Source organism: Drosophila mauritiana, chromosome X, assembly GCF_004382145.1.
Source record: "Drosophila mauritiana strain mau12 chromosome X, ASM438214v1, whole genome shotgun sequence".
Taxonomy (NCBI): Eukaryota; Metazoa; Arthropoda; class Insecta; order Diptera; family Drosophilidae; genus Drosophila; species Drosophila mauritiana.
This window is the reverse complement of record NC_046672.1, coordinates 189,086-211,031: the sequence shown is the minus strand read 5'-3', so window position 1 is coordinate 211,031 and position 21,946 is coordinate 189,086. Positions and strand designations below refer to the sequence as shown.

At 38.3% G+C, this 21,946-nt stretch overlaps 2 protein-coding genes across 12 annotated transcripts; one reads left to right on the top strand and one right to left on the bottom strand.

Annotated features, from left to right (window-relative positions):
• Positions 1–32: 32 nt before the first annotated feature.
• On the top strand, positions 33–6,134 carry LOC117147846. 5 transcript variants are annotated; one of them, XM_033314915.1, is made up of 11 exons: positions 33–139; positions 835–2,179; positions 2,246–2,424; positions 2,491–2,699; positions 2,757–3,157; positions 3,236–3,327; positions 3,382–3,480; positions 3,541–3,797; positions 3,860–4,054; positions 4,111–4,280; positions 5,368–6,134. In XM_033314915.1, exons 2-11 carry the CDS (start codon positions 1,282–1,284, stop codon positions 5,850–5,852), a joined length of 2,985 nt encoding a protein of 994 aa, XP_033170806.1. In that variant the 5' UTR covers positions 33–139; positions 835–1,281; the 3' UTR covers positions 5,853–6,134. The 5 variants fall into 5 exon arrangements, with proteins under 5 accessions (XP_033170806.1, XP_033170807.1, XP_033170808.1 ...); XM_033314916.1 differs by having other exon boundaries at positions 2,760–3,157; positions 5,368–5,852; XM_033314917.1 differs by having other exon boundaries at positions 3,236–3,315; positions 5,368–5,852.
• Positions 5,461–21,608, bottom strand: LOC117147844 (active breakpoint cluster region-related protein). Of its 7 annotated transcripts, none has more exons than XM_033314908.1 (17): positions 21,457–21,607; positions 19,441–19,938; positions 15,341–15,924; positions 14,598–15,231; positions 14,160–14,458; positions 13,964–14,090; positions 12,765–12,785; positions 12,115–12,213; positions 10,620–11,624; positions 10,175–10,558; positions 9,950–10,110; positions 9,656–9,795; positions 9,338–9,587; positions 8,505–9,274; positions 7,596–7,882; positions 5,899–5,986; positions 5,461–5,839 (listed from the first exon to the last, which is right to left on the bottom strand). In XM_033314908.1, the coding sequence occupies exons 2-14, from the start codon at positions 19,774–19,776 to the stop codon at positions 9,085–9,087; spliced, it is 4,230 nt and encodes a 1,409-aa protein (XP_033170799.1). In that variant the 5' UTR covers positions 19,777–19,938; positions 21,457–21,607; the 3' UTR covers positions 5,461–5,839; positions 5,899–5,986; positions 7,596–7,882; positions 8,505–9,084. The 7 variants fall into 7 exon arrangements, with proteins under 7 accessions (XP_033170799.1, XP_033170801.1, XP_033170798.1 ...); XM_033314910.1 differs by having other exon boundaries at positions 5,461–5,986; positions 8,505–9,002; positions 9,079–9,274; XM_033314907.1 differs by having other exon boundaries at positions 5,461–5,986.
• Between the last annotated feature and the right edge of the window lie 338 nt (positions 21,609–21,946).

The following is a 21,946-nucleotide window of genomic DNA, read 5'->3' as shown; positions in this document are numbered from 1 at the left end:
ACTACCAGAGTTTCCACTCATGGAAGCCAACGTTGGCGGCGCTTGATCAGTTGCGGTTTTTACTTTCATCGGTTCGGTTGTCGTCGTAGTTTGGGCCAAGATATCAGAAAAGATCTGCCTCCCAACGAAACACACTTAGGTTTGCTTTTTCTTTGCATAGGCTTGGTTTTGCTTGAATTGGCCTGACTGACCTGACACAAATGTTTATCCATCCAATTGCCACTTTGTGTTTATTTATTTTTTTTTTTCGGTTGCTACCCTTTTTTTTGGAAACATGGAATTGAAATGGCACCAACTAAGAGAAGAATGTGCTGATATGTATACATATTGGGGGCTGACCTACCTTCTAATGGGAAGGTTATCGACACACTCAATATGTTAGTTGTTTTAATACCTAAAGTATCCGAAATAGAAAAGATTGATGATATGTGAAACTATAAAAGAGACGCCTACGCTGTGAAAGATTGTTTCAGAATACCCCTCCTAACGCCCACAACCATCAAAACGTGTCACGCTCACACTGTTGAAAAATTAAAACAAATTGTTTTTTTTTTTTTATTAATTGATTTGCCTTTTTATATCCGTATGCCTAAAATCTTTTTGGCACGCTTTAGATTCGCGTTGTTGAGTCAAAACCGAATTGCATAATGTGGTGGAAAGTAAGCAGTAGTGGCTGTGATCATTGTCACACCATCTTGGCGAAATGATACGCGGAAGTTATATAAACAATGGTACCAATAACCTCCCGCTGCATCGACGCTTTTCCAGTTGGCCACAACCACGACTGGTTGTGGGCACAACACGTTTAACAAGTTTTTCTCTTTTGATTTTCAGGAAGTTGTTGCAGATTTAGCCGGTCTGCAAAAATAAATATAAAAAATATCGAACCATAAATAAGTGAAAACTACGAAAACAAAACTTTTAGATTATCCAAGCCCAAGGTGTTTGTTCGCGGTCTCCGAAATCCTTCGAGCCCTCATCCAGAATAAGCTATCGTTCAGTCGTATACCACAGTTATGCCAATGAACGAACTGATCAAAATATAATACTGCGACAATGTCAGCGGAGGAATACGAGACAGTATTCAAAAGTGCGCAGAACTGCGCTCCACGGATAAACAAAAAATACCTAAAACAATGAAGGGTAGAGACTAGTCAAATATAGCTAGAAAGATACAACATCTACCCGCAGCTTACCACTAGATTTTTGGAAATTAGTTTAAAGTGGCAAAGTGGAAAATTGTGGGGAAAGCAAAACAGTGTCCTTTACCTAGTGGCAAATATGTCATACCTAAGCATAGCCGCATTGGCTGTCCTAATGCTCAACTTCAATTGTATCAGCAAGTGCCTTAATGAGACGAAAAAACTTGAACCTGCGCCCTTGACAGGACATCGGCTTGTAAGCAGGGATGGTAACACCACCATTCTGCATGAAGTGCAGAAAACGGAAACAGAGTTACCGCTATTTTTAAACACTCACGAGATCCTGCCGCTCAAGCCGCTGAAGAAGAAACCTTATATGCCCCTGGAGAAGATATTGCCCACCATTGAGTATGTAAAGCCACCGCAACCACTAAAGGAGTTCGAACTGCATCCGGTTACCTTTGACTTCAATTTGGGAGATTTAGAGGATTTGGAACACGAGGTTATTAAGAAGGGGGATCTGAACAATCAGAATCAGCATGTCCTGACCTTGGACACTAGCTACTATCCCTCCAATCCCGATGAGAACGATAATGTGGATGTCCACATCGGCGAGTTTTCCACAGAGCCCAACACAGCCACTTTGCCGGGAACGTCGTCTACTCTTTCGGCGATGACCAGCAGTACTTCCAATACTCACATTCTAAAGATCCTGGGTAGTAAGCCGCTAATGGCACCAAAACTGAGTCGCGACCTGCTTAAGCAAAGTGGAGACAATGATATGCAGCTAAAAACCTTGGGCAGTACCATTAATAGCATCCATCGTTATCTGGGGACGACCGCGAATGGAACAGGAAACGGCAGCGCAGTGGAGAGTCTCTATGGCCAGGCCAACTATTTCCAACTGGTGGCAAATCTCTATGACCACTTCTACTGGCAGATTTCTGAGATTCGAACAAATGTTCGCACAGGCTGCGGGCTCGAAATGCAAGCGTATTTGACGGCACTTCATTCTAGTTACGAGTGGGCCCAAAAGGGTAAGTCACTGCATGAGAATATCCATTGCTAAATTTTTAATCCCATTCCAATCTTAACTCTTCTAGCTTATGATTCATCTGGGCGCTACCGTGGCCAGCTTCTCTTTGGAAACGACAAGTGGCTCGGTCAGCTTTCTTTCTGTTATGAGCTCAACCGCCAGAGTTTAACTGAAGAGCGCCAGCACTTTGATTTGCAGTTCTATGTAGCGGATGTTGCGCTTCATTTGCCCAGTCTAAATCGATCGGTTGGTTCCTGATTTAAATTTCTGATTTCCAACATTTATTAACCACAAATCCCGTTCATTCTGCAGATGCTTTTGAGTCTGGGAGAGTGTTTACCCAAATCTTGTTCTGACATTGATGTCAAATCCATCTTGTCCCTTGATCCATATGCTCGAATGCTGACTGTTTTAGGCGCGCACAATACCTCGATGCAACAACCTCCGCTTCAGATCCTCCATGTTCGCACTGTGCCCGGACTTTATTCCCACTGGCGTCAGTTAAAGTTTCAGGTGTTCATGTAGGTTATCATCTTAAAAACAAATATAAATATATTCAAATTGTTATCCCACTGTAGCAGCTTTATGCTCACTCTCGTTCTGGTGATTTTGGTTGCTTCCTATTATCAGCTCAAAATCGACGAACGTCGTTTAGTTGTGGCACCTATTGCAGCCATTAGTGGCAAATGCGATGGAACCTCTGCCAAAAACGACGTATTTTATGGCAAGTCCTTCGAGCTATTTCAAATGCGCCCCTTGGGCTGCACTAGCTCTTCAACGGATGGCCCCGAAGTAGATGTGAATGGAAATAGACAAAGGTGTGGGGACTCATCGGACGTGGAAAACGGTGTTCAACAAGAATTCGCTGACCCCAACACTTCCACGTCAGTTGGGGAAAAGTCAGAAATGGGCGATTACCAAGTGGAAAGTGGGAGTTGTGCTGGAGGCACTGGAACTTATGAGGCGAAGCAATCTGTTGGTGAGCATTAAACCATACCTGAGCATTCATTTACCTAATACCAGTCACTCTGTCCCTAATCGGCTTTACCCTTCGCAGCTTTCCATCAACAAATACTATTGTGCTTCGCATTGCAAACAAATGCCAAGGCAATTCTAAACATCAACAAGACCAAGGAGGTAAGTTTAGAGGTAAAGTATCTACAATTAATCCATTCATCTGCTACTGCTGGCTTCCCTAAGCAGACCCACACTGCCTGCCTACATGGATTAAGAGTATTCTCCGTGCTTTGGACCATGATGGTGCACACTTATCTTCAGATGTTTGCCATTGGTGAAAATAAAGTAAGTGCTTTGCTATAAAAACCAAATTAAACGAATCGAATTAACAAAGCGAAACATCAGTTTGAAAGGATCATCACAGAGCGCTCTTTTTGGTATCAGGTGATTGGCAATGCCACTTTCTCTGTAGACTCATTCTTTTTTATCAGCGGCCTGCTTGTCACAATGCTCTACCTCAAGCAGGATCGCAAACATCCGACGGAAACATGCCTTTTCATAAAAAGCTGCTTTTCGGAATCGCTTATGATGCTGCTCTATCGCTACCTACGACTAACACCAGTTTATCTGTTTGTAGTTATCTTCAATGACTTTGCCGTAAGGTGAGCTATATTTATTGTATTCTTTTATTATACTTTGTCATAACATGGATTTATTATTGCAGGCAAGGGCTAGACACTTCGGTATTTCAGCCGGCCAAAATAGAGCACAATACTTGCCGTCTGTATTGGTGGCGCAATATTTTGTATATAAACAACTACTTTCCGCAAACCGAAATGTGCATGATGTGGAGCTGGTATATGGCCAACGAAATGCAGTTTTATGTGATGGCTGCTCTGCTTTTAGCTTTGGCCAGAAAGTGGGTGAAAGCTTTTCTAGATTACTTTCCTAGAACTTAAAACTTACCGTTTTCAGGTACTTCAAAGCCGTGGCTATTACACTTTTCATTTTTCTACTCAGCTCGTGGAGCATTTCTGGTATAATATCCTTGACATATCAGTACACCCACAAAGTTTCTCTGCCCTTCGAGTCTTTCGATTTCCTATATGACAAACCATGGCAACGAGTGGGCCCTTATATAACGGGTGAGAAACAGAATTTTTTTAATAATTTATAATTTACAATTTCTAATGAGGGTACGGAACCATCATAGATCATCGCGGTTTTAAAAACATTAAAAACGAGATAGAAAGCTTTGCCAAGAGAATGTTTTTATACCCTTAAAGTACTTATGTGTATATATTTAAATAGAATATATAGTAGAATTCATCTTCCAACACTGGAAACTCTTAGTGAAAGCACCTAGCAAACATCATATGTATGGGAAGCAGATCGATAGAAGTGGAGGCAGATTGACTAAGAGAATAAGAACAGTACATAGTCTAAATAAACAAAGGGAAGTTAGGTCCAGGGGAGTCCAGGGTCCAGGGGAGGCTGCTGCCTTACCCTGGCGACGCCCTTGATACCTGCAATAGAAAGATGACTTTTCGAAAATTTTGCATGAAGAAAGTTTTAAAACTGAGAGATAAACGGACAGACGGACAAACGTGGCCATATCGATATCGATGACGCGTTGCAAATTGCTGACTCAAAACAATAAATAATATAAAAACAGTTCAAAAGCATATATTGTATGTTTAAAACAGCTTCCAACACTGGAAACTCTTAGTGAAAGCACCTAGCAAACATCATATGTATGGGAAGCAGATCGATAGAAGTGGAGGCAGATTGACTAAGAGAATAAGAACAGTACATAGTCTAAATAAACAAAGGGAAGTTAGGTCCAGGGGAGTCCAGGGTCCAGGGGAGGCTGCTGCCTTACCCTGGCGACGCCCTTGATACCTGCAATAGAAAGGTGACTTTTCGAAAATTTTGCATGAAGAAAGTTTTAAAACTGAGAGATAAACGGACAGACGGACAAACGTGGCCATATCGATATCGATTTCGCGTTGCAAATTGCTGACTCAAAACAATAAATAATATAAAAACAGTTCAAAAGCATATATTGTATGTTTAAAATCCCTAAAACGTAATAGATTAAATTTGAAAAACAAGTTAATATTTTCAATGAACACATAGCAATAATATAGGTACATATGTACATATATACTTGAAAATGTGAATTTAATTCTTGACTTACCCTAATTATGCACCTCTTCATTTATTTTACAGGAATGTGCACCGGATACGTTTTGTATAAGGTGAAGACTCCGCCGCTAATTTCCAGGCGTTTAAACCTTTTCCTTTGGGCATGCAGTCTTTTCGTACTTCTGATCGTGGTCTTTGGGGTTTGGGAAGGACATTTAGGCACCACCAGCAGTGCCTTTTACGTGGGCGTGGCCCACACAGCCTTCGGATGTGGGCTAGTGTGGATCGTCTTATCCTGCTGTTGGGGCCTTGTGCCAACCGTAAATGCAATACTGTCGTATCGTGTTATGTGGCCACTTTCACGACTCACATACTGTGCCTATCTGATCCATCCCATCATAATGTTCATTTGCTCTTCGCACATGAGCGGCACTGTTCACCTAAGCAATCCTCTCATCCTGACCTTGTTTTTAGGCAACGCCGTCGTGTCGTTCGGATCCGCCTTTGTCATATCCGCCTTTTTTGAGGCACCCGTTATCCGAATACTTAAAATATGCTTTAAAAAGTGATGGAATCTGAATACCTTCGCACGTCAAAGTCAATTGGTTTTGTAACCTTTTGGCAGTCGAATTGTGAATTGTTGATTAATATCCCATATATGTATCTTCGAAGTGTACTTGGTTCTTCTTCCTTTTTTTCGTGTCTGCAACGAAGTAATGCACAATCAGATGGCATCTGATGCTTATAAATATCTATACTATAGACCTAAAAATGTTATATATTCTTATAAATGAAGTGAGCTGCCTCACTGGGAGAGAAGCGTTTTTTAATAAAATATACCTTAAACCAAAGATAATCAACATTTAATTTGTATAGAAGTATTCTACATGATATTCGCGGGGTTCCGCATTATATTGGCTTGGAGTTTTCTGTTAAATAAACTAGACTTAGTTCACGACAATATATACATAGTCTATGCGTCAACTTCAACACTATTGTCACAAATAGTTTTGCAGGAGGAACAGAAAGCTATTGATTCAGTAGCTTCGATGATGGGATTAGACATGACCAGGATAGATTACGGTGCAGAACTAGATAACTTGCATATGTATTGAAAAGGTTGGAGAAACCAGCTTGAATTCCCCCACTCAATGTATCAAAACTGAAAATAAGTCCAATTTGCAAGGCGCATTTTGAAATGTTTAAGTAAAAAATGTTTTAAATATTTTAAATTGCTCCATTTAATCCATTTATAATAAACTGGTTGTAAGACAATGTATTTTATTTTTCCTTACATTATTTTGGTATTGAACCCCATGCATACAACGTAATAAGCATTCGACTATAGTGATTATCTTAGACATATCGATGTTGGTGACCGAGGTACTATCGATAATACTATCGTATTATTGCAATTCTATTGCACGGCTCTATCATTTCCGTTATTTCAATTCAACTAAATTATAATCATTGAAGTACCCACAGAACATGTGTCAAATTTTTGTAAAGCAGCTCTTCGAAAGTGAACTTCACCGAGAAGAACAAGGCGATTAAAGCAAGCAATAGTAAACAACAAGTGTCTCCAGTCCCCGTCGATAAGCGTAATGCGAAGTAGTAAAAGTAAACGCATTATCAGTTTATCCAGAGAAGATAATATCGAGTCCGGGATGATATTCTTTCGAAAAGTGGCCTAAAGATCTGTTGAAAAGGTGCGCAACTTTTTTTCAGCAATTCGGACCTGTGCCTGTGGTTAATTTGCAGCTTTGTCAGATGGTATACTATTAAAAATCTGCCGGCAGTCTGTAGTTGATTTTTACGGGATTGGAGGATATTAACGCATTTCGAAAGTATGAAAATGAGATGAAAACAAAATTTTCAAGTTGACATGCAAAAAGATCAAAAATAATCTAACTTTGTTGGACTGGAGAGCCATTGATTTCGAAAACAGAACAAGAAAACGGAAGAACTGGAAGCTAAAGAAGACACTTCCGACATCTGGGTAGCATTCACACCGCTTAAATTGCCAAGTTAAAGATTCCTTAAAATCCCATAAAATTAAATTTCCTAACCCAACGGCTTCATTAACTCGACGATTTCCTCAGTGACAGAACATTTCTGTCATGACATGAACTTATAAGAACTTGCAGTTCGCCCAAATTGATAGCAATCCAGCGGATTTAAGCGCAGTGATCTAAAGTAATCCAAAGGTCCCAAAAATATTATTTCAGTTGGTTAACGCTCTGATCGTTTTCAGGACTCAAGATAAAGAATTCGAGACGTTTGAGACATATTCGAGTACATTGTGGTCATACCTGTTAAGGAATTTCAATTACTATTTCTAATTCCTAGAGCCTTTGGTGACCTCCATTCCTTACGTACTCGCATCGTGACTTTGGATTTGTTGACTAAATCTCCAAGAACAGTCCGAAAGCGCGAAACAACCTGGACGTGGAGGAGAATTGCAAGCAGACGGTGATCTAATTCGGCGCCAGTCGGGCATCCCATTCGCCGAAACGCGGGTATAAATCCCTCTTCGTTGTAGAGGGATATGTGCAGCCAAAACAAGAAGACGATGAAAGGCAATAATATCCAGGCCTAGCTTGAAAATGTATAAAGTTCACAATATAATTTTTGAAATACTAATATAAAAATCTTCCCTGCAATATAATTACAATGCCTGAATAATAATCTCGAAGCCCTATAGCAATATCTAAATAGATTATTTTTTATTTTAAGTAATTTTTTATATAAAACCTAAATATTAAAAAAAATATAAAAAAAAATCTGAATTTTAAAGGCATACATATTTTATATCAATCAGCCGAAAAAACTCGCTACGACTACTTCTGTAAATTAATATATATATATTAATATATTATATTAATATTATATTAATATTGTATTATATTATATAACATTATATTAATATATTATATTAATTATTAATATAATATAATACAATATTAATATAATATTAATATATATATATATATATTATATATATAAGCAATAATGCATATATATAATTATATATATTGTATATATATATATATATATATATAAATATGTATATGTATATATGTATATATATATACATATATAATATAATATTAATATTATTATTACTTGTAAATATATTTATGCATTATTGATTATTATAATAATTATAACTTAATAAGTAATAATTTATATATATTATAAATATATAGTTAAATATATACCTATGTTTGTAGATATATACGTTAATTATTGAATTATTTAAAATATTTGCCATTTTTCTGCCCTTTTTTTGCAATTGTTGCGGTAAGCAGAAGTCGCATCCAAATGTACATATCTAGTGAAGTACGTGTATATATGGGAGTAATTTTCAGTAAGCGGAGAAGCAGCGATGTACAAGTGTTAAACACTTGCTAATTCCAGATGTGCGATGTGCATGGATGACCCGACAATGAGCTGATATGTGACATCCCTGGACCCTTACATAGATCCTGGTGTTTCCCTTTTCCTCGTCATATCATCATATTCGGTTTATAATTGCATTTACGGATTCTGGTATATACAGTAGGCAGCACCAGGATTTCATGGTGTTTTCGGAATTTAATGGCCTTTTCCGTAATTTCAAGGTAGTTGGGCGGTTTTATATATAATATAAGGGGTTGTCATTAAGATCGAGACGTGGCGTATGAGTAGGCTATCCATCAACTTCGTTCGTATTATTACTATTGTTTGTAAAAAAAATATAATTTTTGTACATATATATATATATTTCCATATGTATCTGTGTAAACTGCTCACGAAATCCTAATCCTTCTTGATCCGTGCCTGAAGAAAGCAGTATAGGATTCCTGCCTGAGCCATAACGTCGACTGTGCTGGCTGCCAGTGGATCCTTCTGCTTCACCTGCGTTTGGCCCGGCCTCAGCAAGGTTGGTCCAAACACCATGGCCAGATTGTGCAACGACATCTTGTTATCTGTCTCCTTTTCGTGGACTCTACAATAAGTAGTGACCAAAATAAGTGTATTTTAAACGTCCATGTTGCTATAAAAAACAAACCTTATTAAATGATCTAATATCGAAGTAATGGAGGCTTTGTTGGCCTGTGGCAACTCCTCAAAAACTTTGAGAAGTTCGTTGATTCGTGTGGATTCGTTGTTGTTGCTAAAGGCGCTGAATGTGTCGAAAAATCGTGGATAAAGTTGATCCGTGAAAAGAGCCTCGGGGAGCTCCCTTAAAAAAGTTTTCAGAATGCCAGTGACCGAATGGATGTCCACCTCTCGTAGCAACTGCTCCGCCTCATAGGCATCTGAAGAAAATAAAATTAAGTGCAAATTAGTAATAAGACATGGTTACCCATCAAAGCCATATATTCACCAGACTCAAAGGCCTTCTTCAGCTTCGCCAAATCTGAAGCAGAACCGCTGACGCGGTAGCAGCCAACCTCCAGCATCCCACGCCGCTCTACCTCCCGAATGCAGGCGCCTATGATGAACGGAATGTCGCGTTTTTCACGTCTGAATAAACAGAAATATATAATTATTCCTTTTTTAATAATATTTGCTCAGAAAGTTTATTAATATATTGAATTATATCTTGAAATCAAGATCTTCACTATTTTCATTTCACGAAAAGTGGTGCTGTTATTTTATATATGGAACTATTATTTACTTTAATACTTGACTCATTTTGGCACCGAAAAGGGCTCCTGGCTTTGTGTTGCCGCGGAAGAGCTCGCCTGGTATAAAACGGAAGCTACAGCCGAGCTCTAAGGTCTCAGTAAGTTTAATTGACTTCGGCTGCGTTGTTTCTGTCAACCAACTTAAACTCAACTATGGAATCAAGCGGAATTATTAATGTAAAATTTAATAACAAAGATCAACTATCAACTCCCACCTTAAGTATGTGCTTGGCTTTAAGAACCGGTCGCTCTTTAGCATCATATAGAAGAATGCGCACATTCTGGCTGCCCTCTAGTTCCAGCATAAAACTTTCGTTCCAGAGCGGCATTTGACTGCGACATATCTTCTTGGTGGTGGCCTTGCGAAAATAGTGGCCATAGGAGTCCACCTCGACGCATATGTACAGGTCGTTCGCTTGCTCCAGTCCTTCCAATCCCTGGACTCCCATGTACAGGTCTCCAACCAGCAGGCTCTCGTCGTTAGTGTTACGCATAAGATATGAACCCATTTCGGTTTTCATGCCCTTCTGCATGGCCACAATAAAAGCGGTAACCTCCAAGGAATTAATAGTATTTGCTCCAGGCAGGTTGCATTTTTGCTACATAAATATGTACGTGATTTATCGCCTTATTAAGCTGATGTAGGTCACAGAAACTAACCTTAAGGGATAAGATTGAGTCCATCCACTGGGTCCTCTCAAAATCCGAGCTAAGAAAAAAGGTTATGGTTTTATTATTTGCCTTGTTCCCCAGGCGCAACACTAAATTGGGCGTTGCCAGCACCAGCTGTGATTCCAGATCCGCCAGCTTACGGCGATACTTATCACCGGAACGAAAGGCTCCACTTCCACTGTTAGCCACCTCCATGGCCAATTGATCTCGAACAGAACGCAAATTGCGTTTTACTTGCGAAATGTTCGCTGGACTAGATTCCTTAAGCTCGACCGCCGGATCTGCTTCCTCGTAAATGGATACGTCCTTTAGCGGAATGAACCACTTGAGCTCATAGTCGATTCGATCACGGCCTAATGCCTTGTATTTGGCACATGCGATGACATCATTAAAAAGAAAGAGATGACGCAGCTTACGATGCCCATCAACAAGTTCCACAATAAACGAATTACGCACCATGCGTCTTAAATTTCGATTTGATTCAATGGGCAGCCGCTGATTGACCACATTGAACTGATTTAGGAACATCTGAATAATCTTTTGCGCCTGCCTTAATGGCTGGTGATCCGGATGCGCATTTGGGGTTTCGCGCAGCAAGTCGTTGAAGACCAACGCGTTGATTTGCACCCTCGCAACTGGTTTGTGCAATAGATCCTCGAGAGTTAGCGATTGTTCCGTCTGCAGATTAAGCACAATAGTGGAGACGATCTTTTTGAACTGGGGGTTATTGGCACTGCACTTCTTCACAGTCTCAATAGCATTTTTGTAGTTGTGCAAAAAGGCACTGTATAAGTCAAACATCTCTGCCAGTCGACGAAACGGCTCACCGATCAGCACATCACCACCCTCGTGAGACACAATAGTCTTTAAATCAGATAAGAAAGCGGTATGCAGATCAAAAAGCTCATCAATTTTGAAGAAAATTGTGTTCTCCTCCTCCTCCCTGATCACAGGCTGCGAAGTAGTTAGGGTTGCGTGGATGGCCTTCTTGTACTGCATTTGGTAAAAATAAGAATTAGCCATATTAGCAATTTTACCTTATCATTAAATCACGTTGTAACTCCGTCACGACCCCCACTTTTTAATACCCTTTTAGAGTATTAATTTCAGTCAGAAGCTTGTGACGCAAAAAATAAATTTGTTTAATCAATATCAACAGGAGGTATATAGGTCGGAGCGTGCCGGAACGGGCCGAAACGGACCCATATCATACAACTGCCATAGGATAAATCGAAAAAAAATTTGTTTTTTATTTTATATTGATGCAAATCGGACGACTAATTCATAAAGCTGTCATATGAGCAGTACGAAAATATATTAATAATAACTTTCTTCATTCCTGCTTTAACTAGTTTTTGGTTTAAAACTGAAATTTAAATAGCATATAATTTATCGTTATTTTTATATTTAATTTTAATATCCTGAGAAAACCGATTTCTATACCTTCCCACAAAACGAAGTTTATAAGATCCGAATTACTTACCTGCATCATTTTATTGAGGCATTCAACGTAGATAGTCTCACTTTGAATAATTGAGCTAAGTATGGATCGTATTTTAGCACCGCGCGCATTTCCACAAACCTGTGAAAAAGCGAATCACTTGGATGAGATGTGTAGTTGTAAGTGGTATAAAAACACATAAAACGTGGTAGATGAGGTCAAAACTTTCCTAAACCCGCTACAGATGACTTTTCACAACTATATATTATATATGGTGTCGTCGAGCCAATACAGTTAGTTGTAAAAAAATTATAACATTTTTGCAAGACTACATACACACTGGCTACAAACCCAAATTTGCATGAATGAGACAGAGAAAGGTATACTGTGATTAATGAACAATAGATAGGAGTAACCAGTCAGAGCGATGTAGGAAAATCGATCATTAGTGTCTGTAAAAATTGTTGGTTTAATTGTGGGCGAAAGCTTAAGCACAAACTATGGTAAAACTTAACTGAGAAACATGCAAACTATATAAATTAAAAACAAGAAAAAACCATGTACAGATATATCCAAATGTATGAAAAGATCTATAGTAGCCATACTACATTAATAAGCATCTACTGTTGGTAAATTAAAGCTACAAAGTCGAAGTAAGAACCTTTGACTGATTATCCGTATCCGGTACTTACAAGTATCGCCGAAACTAAGTTCTGTTGGGAAAAGAAAACAGAAACGAATAATCTTCGTTAGTTCAGTGTTAGTTATAAAGTTAACTCTTAGAGTGTTGATGGTTATGAATTTCATTAAGGTTTTTTAATTGAAATGAAATCTTAATTAAGCGAAACAAAAATAATATTATTATAAACAATAGAGAATGCTATAGTCGAGTTTCCCGACTATCAGATACCTGTTACTTAGCTAGTGTTAGTGCGAACACGAAGTTTCATCATATTTCTGGGATATCGATAGATATTGGGAAATAAAATGAGAAAACGTTTTAAAATTGTTGAAAAGTGGCGCTCTACTGTTTTGGCGGCTTTAGGGCGTTTGAGTGGAAAAAAGTTTTTTGGCAAGTCGATAGAAATTTAAGCGACTAATAACATTATAAAAAATATCCAACAATTTTTCAAAAGCGTGGGCGTGGCAGTTTTAGGGCTTTAGAATGGGCGTGGCAAACATTTTTTTGGGAAATCGATAAAAATTAACAAGACTAATAATAATAAAGCTATTGAACAACATCGAAAAGTTTTTCAAAAATGTGGGCGCGGAAGCTGTGGGCGGTTTTAGGGCGTTGCAATAATTTTTTTGCAAATTGATGGACGTTTACAAGACTAATACAAATTTGAAAAAATATCAAGACATTTATTAAAAGTGTGGGCGTGGCAGTTTTGTTCGGTTTGTGAGCGTTAGAGTGGGTGTGGCAACATGGATCAACAAACTTGCGCTGCGTCATTGTCTCTAGAATCTGTATGCTAATTCTCAACCTTTTAGCTTTTATAGTTCCTGAGATCTCGACGTTCAGACGGACAGACGGTCATTGACAGATCGACTCGGCTATTGATCCTGATCACGAATATATATACTTTATTTTACTGTACGAGTAACGGGTATAAAAATATGAATTTTTTGTTCTGAAGCGCTGGATTTCAGGGCACTGTAAATTAGCACATGCATTTTGAAAGCAAAGTCGTCTAAGTCATTTGGGCTGGTAATGCATTAGCCTACTTGTTAGCTTTTAGACACTTTGCTAATATATGTTGACTACGATTGGGAGATGATTAAAAACGCAAAATGACAGAAATAAAAAGGTTTGCTTGGGCACTAAGTAGCCGGATAACGGTCACAGAGGACTGGGGCAGGGGCGGTCTTCAATGAACTGACAACGAACCTTGCGAATTGCTCCCGGGGTAGTTTGTGTTGTGGTTTGATCGTCGTGCGAAATGGTGCGTAATATGGGCGGACCCTCGTACTCCCCGTCACTGTCTAGCGAACTGGAGCGCGTCTCATTACTTTGCCTTTAAAGTTATTATACAAAATATAAGTATCAATAATCTGATTAGATTTTATCTGAAACTTAAGCTCACTGTAGGAAGAAATCGATGTTGACGTAGTTAGAGGTCCTGCCTGGAGATTCGGGATCCGCTACATTAGCCAAAGGCAAAATGCTGCTGCCAGGCGTCGACAAATCATCGCGACTGGATGAGGATCCGGTGCGACCGGGCTTAATGAAAACGTATTCTCCATCGCCGTGGTCGAGGGGTACGCTATCATAGTACGGTTCACACTCCGCTAAAGCTCCGCCGGCTGCCGCTGACTGCTGGGAAGCCACCGCCTTTGCACTTTCCGAACTTAGCGAAGACACGCTTTCGTAGCTCTTGATCTGCTTGTAATAAAAAACCGGCAATCGTTAGATTACTTATAAACAGAGAACTCATATTCCGTACAAAGTGTAAATTTGTGGGGGTGTGACCCAATTAAGAAACGATATTTCCTCAAACCTATTAAAGAAAGTCTCAGCTTACCACCTCCGGTATGCCTTGTGATGTCAGCGACTCCTTGGACCCTACACTACGCTGGTTGGCACCCGATTCACGCGATTCCGTTCCATTGTCCGCATCGATAGCCTGCAGCCGCGATCTCCTTTCCAGACTGCTAGTGCTGAGCAGTGAGCTGCTGTCCGCCATAGACATTTTTCCGGTTTTACTTAGACTACCAGTTGGCGAGGCACCGACTCCGGTTCGTCCAGGAGTCAATGATCGCCCGGGCGTGGAGGAAGTGCGTCCTAGGCTACCACCTCCAGAAGGCGAGGAGTCGTGCCTCCTCGTTTGTTCCAGGCTGTCTGCCTTGCTTACCATCTTACGACCGAGCTCCTCCATTAATTCAGGATTGTTTACGTTCACAAATTTACTAAGCTCCGGTGTGGTTTTCCGATTTGCCGAGTGCTTGGAATCCAAATTATCAGATGATTTCTGACGCAGTATATCAGACGGCTTGATGTTCCGCTCCAGCGAATTGCCCAAACTGTCAATGGAGAGACTGCCGCTTGAACTGCTCGGTATCGTGTTGATCAAATATGTCTCCCTTTTTGGCGAAGACGATAGCTGCTGGCTGGGAATGGTAGGGGGCTCAACTCGCCGAATGTTCTTTGGCGGAGGTCTGGGAAAAAAAGAATAAGAGGCATAAGTAGAATGCAGTATTCCTAGTATAATAGGAACTATAACTTTACTTAATGCTTGTCCTTGCTTCATTTTCTACTTTTTCTCACCTGGGTGGCATTTTCTTCTTGGCATCTACGTGGGCAGCGTACGATGTGAGCGATGGCGAAAGCGGGGGAGCGGTGGCTTCCGAATATCGAGAAAATGTGGATGGTGGAGTGGGTTGCTGCTGCGGTTCACTGATCCCCGATGACGAGGTAGTTCCATCATCGCTTTCTTTGCCTTTGGCCTCTTTGACCTGAATGACTGTAACGTATTGCGACGTCGACTTGCGCAATGGTTTATCGATATCGACATCGTTTCCTAGACACCCTCCTGCCACGTTATCCGGCTGGGCTTTTATAGACGCCGCCAATTCCGTGATGCACTGCTGCAGGGCCCCATCGGTGTCCTCACTATTACTATCCTTGTCTCTGTCTTCTTCCCGCTTTAAATACAGTTCCCCTGTTCGTTTGCCGTCCGCCGTGATCTGAGTGGAGTGAAGCGGACCGCTCACCTTTTCCGATCCGCTACAACTCCCACCTATAACGGCATTTGTGTGAGTTGTGTATTTGTTGTCTGGCTTGAGCGACAGGCGATCCTTGTCCTTGGCGCCAGTTAAAGAAGAAGACTCGCGCAGATTTAAACTAGATTTCTGTGAATAAATATAAGAGGAAGTGAATAAAAGATATTAATTAACTTGATTAGAGAAGTGAATTTCATTGAATTTGCATCTTAAGAAAGATAGATACAGAATGACTTAAGAAATAAGGTAGGCGGTGGTTTGCTATTTTCAAAATAATTTAATGAGGGGGAAAGGGCTCTTTATTTTTAAAAAACCTTCAATATTATACAAAAGAAGGAGTAGCCTGTATGAAAATTCGAATACATACATAAAAACATTAAGTATGGAATTTTCGACTCTGCGAAAATTGACAATAGGCTAAGATATACTTATTTCCTCTAATAATAATTAGGAGTGGAGACAATTTTGGTCAGTTTCCTCTGTCCGGATATTATATGGTGGTAAATAAATATTTAATTCCCACAAGAGTACAAACTCCTCTTTGGAACTACATTATTTTACCGGTTACTTGTAGAGTAAGAATTAATACTAAAATTTGGTATTTCGTATTTCGGACCCCAAGAAGTAAATAAAATATTAATCAGGATCACTCTAGCACCCACACACTGCAACATGCTATCACGCCTACAAGTTTAAAAATGTGCTGCTTTTTTAATTGAATTTTTTTTTTTCAAATGTCTTTAAATTTTTAAATTCTTACCACGCGTATTGACTGAGTGAAGGTTGTTTGGTAGTCAAGAAAACTGACTATAGAGTTTTCTCTTCGTCTGTATATTTTTTGTGTTATTTTTTATTTAGACTCCGAGAGCACAGAGCATTTAATTTCGTTTAATTTGATTGCAATTCGAGCTTTTCTTTACATTAAATGTGCAAACGCCAACAAACTTGGCTGAATCTCAAATACCGTTGCGTGCGTTGAATCTGCCACATAGTTTTTTCCTCATTATTTGGGTTTAAAAATTACACGGGTGAGCAGCAGAAACAAACCGATAACCAAACAAAAAAAAGTAAATAACTGAGAAAGCAGCAGCCATACAAGGCGCTTATTACCAAGAAGTGAAAAATGTCCAACTTAAAATTGTATGGTTACCGGATGGATATCTAAGTGGGTGGTTGGTTAAATGAGAGCAGAGAAATGAAGAAAGCGTGCAATTTAAAGCCCAAAAGGTCGACAGCGCTAGAGCTGTAGAGAAAATTGGAAGCTCTTTTTTTTGTGGTATTTCTTAATTCTTTGGTTACAAGATTGTATATACACTTATAGATAAAAGAGACCTACAGATATATGCACGGATTCTACGTGTATGCGCGTAGTTATAAAAAATTTTGCGATAAGTATTTTATTGATTTCGACTTGTCATAATACAGCTAAAATTGTTGTAGCTTATGTAGCATTTTCCATTTTTAATTTCGCTATGTTGAATATATGTATATTATTGCAGTAGAGATCTCGTTCTTAACCAATTACTCTTACGCACCCCTCTGGACCATAATTTAAACTTCTCCTTAAAGGAAGCCATGCTTTAAATTCAGTGCCACTTTGTTGAGCTATTTTTCCTTTGATATGGTTTAAAAATTGATTGAGTTGGAAGGAAAATTAGAGGTTAACAAAGACGAAGTGTCTATGACTGGGAGGTAGGATTTGATTCAACCGAAAACACGTTAACACACACTTGCGCGGTAATGAAAAACGAAGTACCGAGCTCTTGAACGTACAAAAAATTGTAATAGTTTACGTAATGCCTTGTTATTGTAGCCCTTGTGTTTTTTAATTTAGGCTATTAAACAGGCGGTTGTCCGGAACACAAATATAAATGGAACTTTTTCTTTAACTATATTTACAGATATTTTTAAATTTTATGTATATTATGAATGTATGAATGACGCGTATCCGTATACGTCCGTTCGTCCATCCCGGCACTGTTATTCACCAAAAACTATACTGACGACAATAAATGAAGCGACGCCAGCAGCAACGCTAGAAACCTAAAGAAAATAAAACTCACACACGCCCGACAATCCCGCCCTCTGTATAAAAAAAATGCTGGTGTGGGTAGATAAGGGTCACCATTTGAGATATCAAAACGAGTGCTAAAAGTGGTAGAGCCCATGGACAACGCACACGTAATCGCAATTTTTCTAACTAAATAAATCAAATACTGTACCTCAATAAAATGTTTAAAAGTGTTCTGACTTCAACTCAGCTAAAGTTTGAGTCGTTTTAAAATTAATTAATTAATGACAGTCACGTTATTAGTAAAAACAAGAGAGAATGCTACAGTCGAGTTCCCCTACTAACAGATACCCGTTAGTGGGAATGCGAACGCGAAATTTCATAATTTTTCTGGGATATCGATAAATATTGGTGAATAAAATGAGAAAAAATTAAAAAATTGTTCAAAAGTCTGAGCGTGGCAGTTTTGGCATGTTTCGAGCGTTAGAATAAGAGTGGCAAAAAATATTTTTAGCATATCGATAGAAATTTACAATACTAAAAAAATAATGAAAAAATATCGAAACATTTTTCAAAAAAAGTGGGTGTGGATTTTGGCCGGTTTTAGGGCGTTAGAGTGGGCGTGGCAACAAGTTTTTTAGCGAGTCGATAGAAATTTACAAGACTAATAAAAATATGAAAAAATATAAAACACTTTCGGTGCGTATATATTTTTCGAATCTGTATGCCTAATCTCAACGTTCTAGCTTTTACAGTTCCTGAGATCGAGACGTTCATACGGACAGGGCCAGATCGACTCGGCTATTGATCCTGATCAAAAATGTATATACTTTACATGGTCGGAAACGCTTCCTCCGACCTATTACTCCACAGCTTTTACTCCACGAGTAACGGGTATAACAATACCCACATCCAAAACTGAACGCGTAAGTAAGAAAATATCTACGTAGAAACGAAACGAACCAGTAGTTTGTGCAAGGGTAAGGCAAGGGTATATATACACAAACAAGTGAGAATGCTATAGTCGAGTTCCACGACTATCAGATACCCGTTAGTGAACGAGTGGGAGTGAAAAGGTGAAATTAAATTTTTTTCAATAAAAAAGATTAAATGATTTTTACAAATTGAGCGAGTGCCTGCTTTTTGCTTGTGAGTGTTATTGTAACAATTATTGTAAGAAATTAAAAAAACATATGATAAAATTAAAAATAAGCAAAAAAGAGAGAGCTATAGTCAAGTTCCTCGATTAGAAGTCGGAATTCCTTCCAATCGGAATTTATCACAGAACTAAAAGATTGCACACCAATCCAACTTTAAATATCTTAATTTCCCAATAGTTTCTAAACCCCTGAAGCTAGACTTGTGTATGTCGCTGACAATACATTTAGCACGCTTTACACACTTTTTTGTCCAAATATTCAACATTAACTTACAAAGGAATAATTATGCTTGGTGGCAAAAATGGATATCAGAACATTTACTTGTTGAATTGGTGGACACTAGCTTCTTACTTCGTTAAAAAGTATTTTATTTCATTTAATAAGTACTTAAATAATTTATTTTGTTTAATAGGTATCTAAATAATTTATTTTGTTTCTAAATAAGTTTTAATTAATATATATATATATACTCACAAAATCTTTGTCTAAATTAGTGTTGCTTTCTTCTTGTGGAGCTCCATTGCTGCTGCTGCTACAATTGCTGTTATTGCTGTTATTGCAACTACCGCTAGCAGCCTCAAAGAGTGCCTTTGGATCCCCGCCAGAATCGCGATACCGTTCCACGTCGGACAGCAGTCGCTCTAGATACTCCACATAGAGCGTCTCCTGCTCAAGCTCCTTGCTCAGCTCAATAATGCGCACCTTGTGCCGCTCGAGACTAGCCCGAACATCCTGTTCCCATGCATCGGATAGAGAGCTTTGCGGAAATCGCTGCATCCACAGACGCTGGAAGTCATCGAAAACGCTCATGTTGGTGCAAGCGCCTCCTTCAGGTGCTTGCTCTTATAATAACCGTTTGCTTTATTAATTTAAAAGATGCGGATGATGATTATTCAAGATGATGACGCGGAGAGGCCGTAGTTGCCTTTTATGTAACAACAAGCACCAGCTGTGCGTTGTCGCCTTTTTCCCCTGCAAAAAAATGTTTAAGTTAAGTAAACGTGTCCGTATTTCAATTTCCACAGTAGAAATCTTAAATATACTCTCAAATAAGCAGACACATACAACCACAGGAAGAGTACCTTTATGAGTTCCATTGAATAACTGTGAATAACTTACCAATAATTAAGGTGTCATAAAAACCGTGTGTCAAGCACACTATATTGATTTAAGCATCGAAACATCGTTAGAATAAGTTTATTTCTCGGGCTTTTATATAAATGTTTAAAAGACTTTATGAACCACAAATTATTTGTAATACCCTTTTAAAGCGGCAATGAGAATTTAAGTTTGTATCCTACCCTGAACTGCGTTTCTTTGTACACGTTACTATTAAAGCAAAAAGGGTATACTAGATTCGTTGAGCAACCTAAATTTATCCTACTACCTGTGTAAGGGGTATCTGACAGTCAAAGAACTCGAAATCTAGTTTTGGTCTTTGCTTGATGTTATGAAATTTAATTATCCGAGGCATAAGTCGTTCGATGGTGTACAATATTTAAATATTTTTGGATCATTACAATACTAACAATAAAAGATATATATATTTTGATTTTATCAAGAAATACGTCTTGGGAAATACATGGGAAAGACAGATAAATATATTCTTAGTGGTTTTAAAAAATATATATTAAAATAATGTTTGATCAGAATAGGTAAGGTAAATATTAAGATTTCCAATTCAAAAATGGGATGAGTTTTGAGAATCTAAAATGTAAGATTTTAATTATAATGGGATTAAAAGGTAGTTAACGCTCTCTAGTTTGGGTTAGAAATAAAGGAAAGTGGTCTTAAAATTGTATCAGTTTGAACTTGCTTTATTTTTTTTATTATTTTGTCTTATTTTTTGTTATTGTTGTCCAGTTGCAGATGCAATATTAGTACTGATGCTTTTCTGAACCCTTGACAATCCTATCGTGTTTCGCTCCCTTCTATTTGTTTTTATTTGTATCCCTTATATCTAAATAGTTTTCTCCTTGATATTTATACAAATGGTTTACGCGTGCAGTCACATGAGTTCAGGAGATATTCTCGGTTTTTGTTTTTATCAAAACTACAACAAAAGCGTAACACAAACATATAGCGCACAGACGCACAGAAAATAAGTGATTCCTTTGATAAATGTTGTTTTTCTTTTGTGGTTTATATTTAACCTACTCCTTATTACACTTGTCTTCTTTTGTCTTTTCTCTTTTTAGAAACAAAATCAGTGGGCGTTGCAGCCGCAAAAAATTCATTTTATACACGTTCCACTTAAATAAAGTTGTGCTTTAATACACGCAAAGATGTATTTTTGTGTTCTATTCCGTTTTATATACAATTAAATTCCGCTCAGAACAAATTTGGATACACAACTTTATTTAATTTACTTCAAAGCGAACACACAAATACATTTGCATATATACAGCACCAGCGGTTTTGGCATTGGTGTGCGTAAAACTCGGCTTTGCTTTTCCTTTGGAATTTCTTGTTTTCCAAATCGCCCCTTACGTTTCATTTTCGAACACGAGTTTTATTCACCATTCTCACAATTTACTTTCACATTGATTGGACTTTAACAATTAGACAAAACAGAAATATTTTCGCAGATTTCCAGCGAAGCCGATTTTACAAAAAATATCGCTTATCGATTGCATGTGGATACTAGAGGTGGACTAGCAAATATCGCCAGTATCGATGTGTGCTAGAAAAAATACTAAAACACCGGAATATTTATAACATAAATGGAAAAAAATTTTCCCTAATAACCATTGCTTAATTTTAGGTTTAGTATTTAACTAATCCTAAAAGTTCTTGCTTGAATACCAATTAATGATAAGCTCTTTATGGCGTTAATATTAATTAAAGTTGCCAGAATTCGAACAACAGATTTTTAAATAAATAATATAATAAGTAAAATTAATTATATGTAATTAAACAATCTAAATACAAGGTTAAAGTCCAGCAGACATCATTGGTCATTTATGTAAATCGGTTTTAC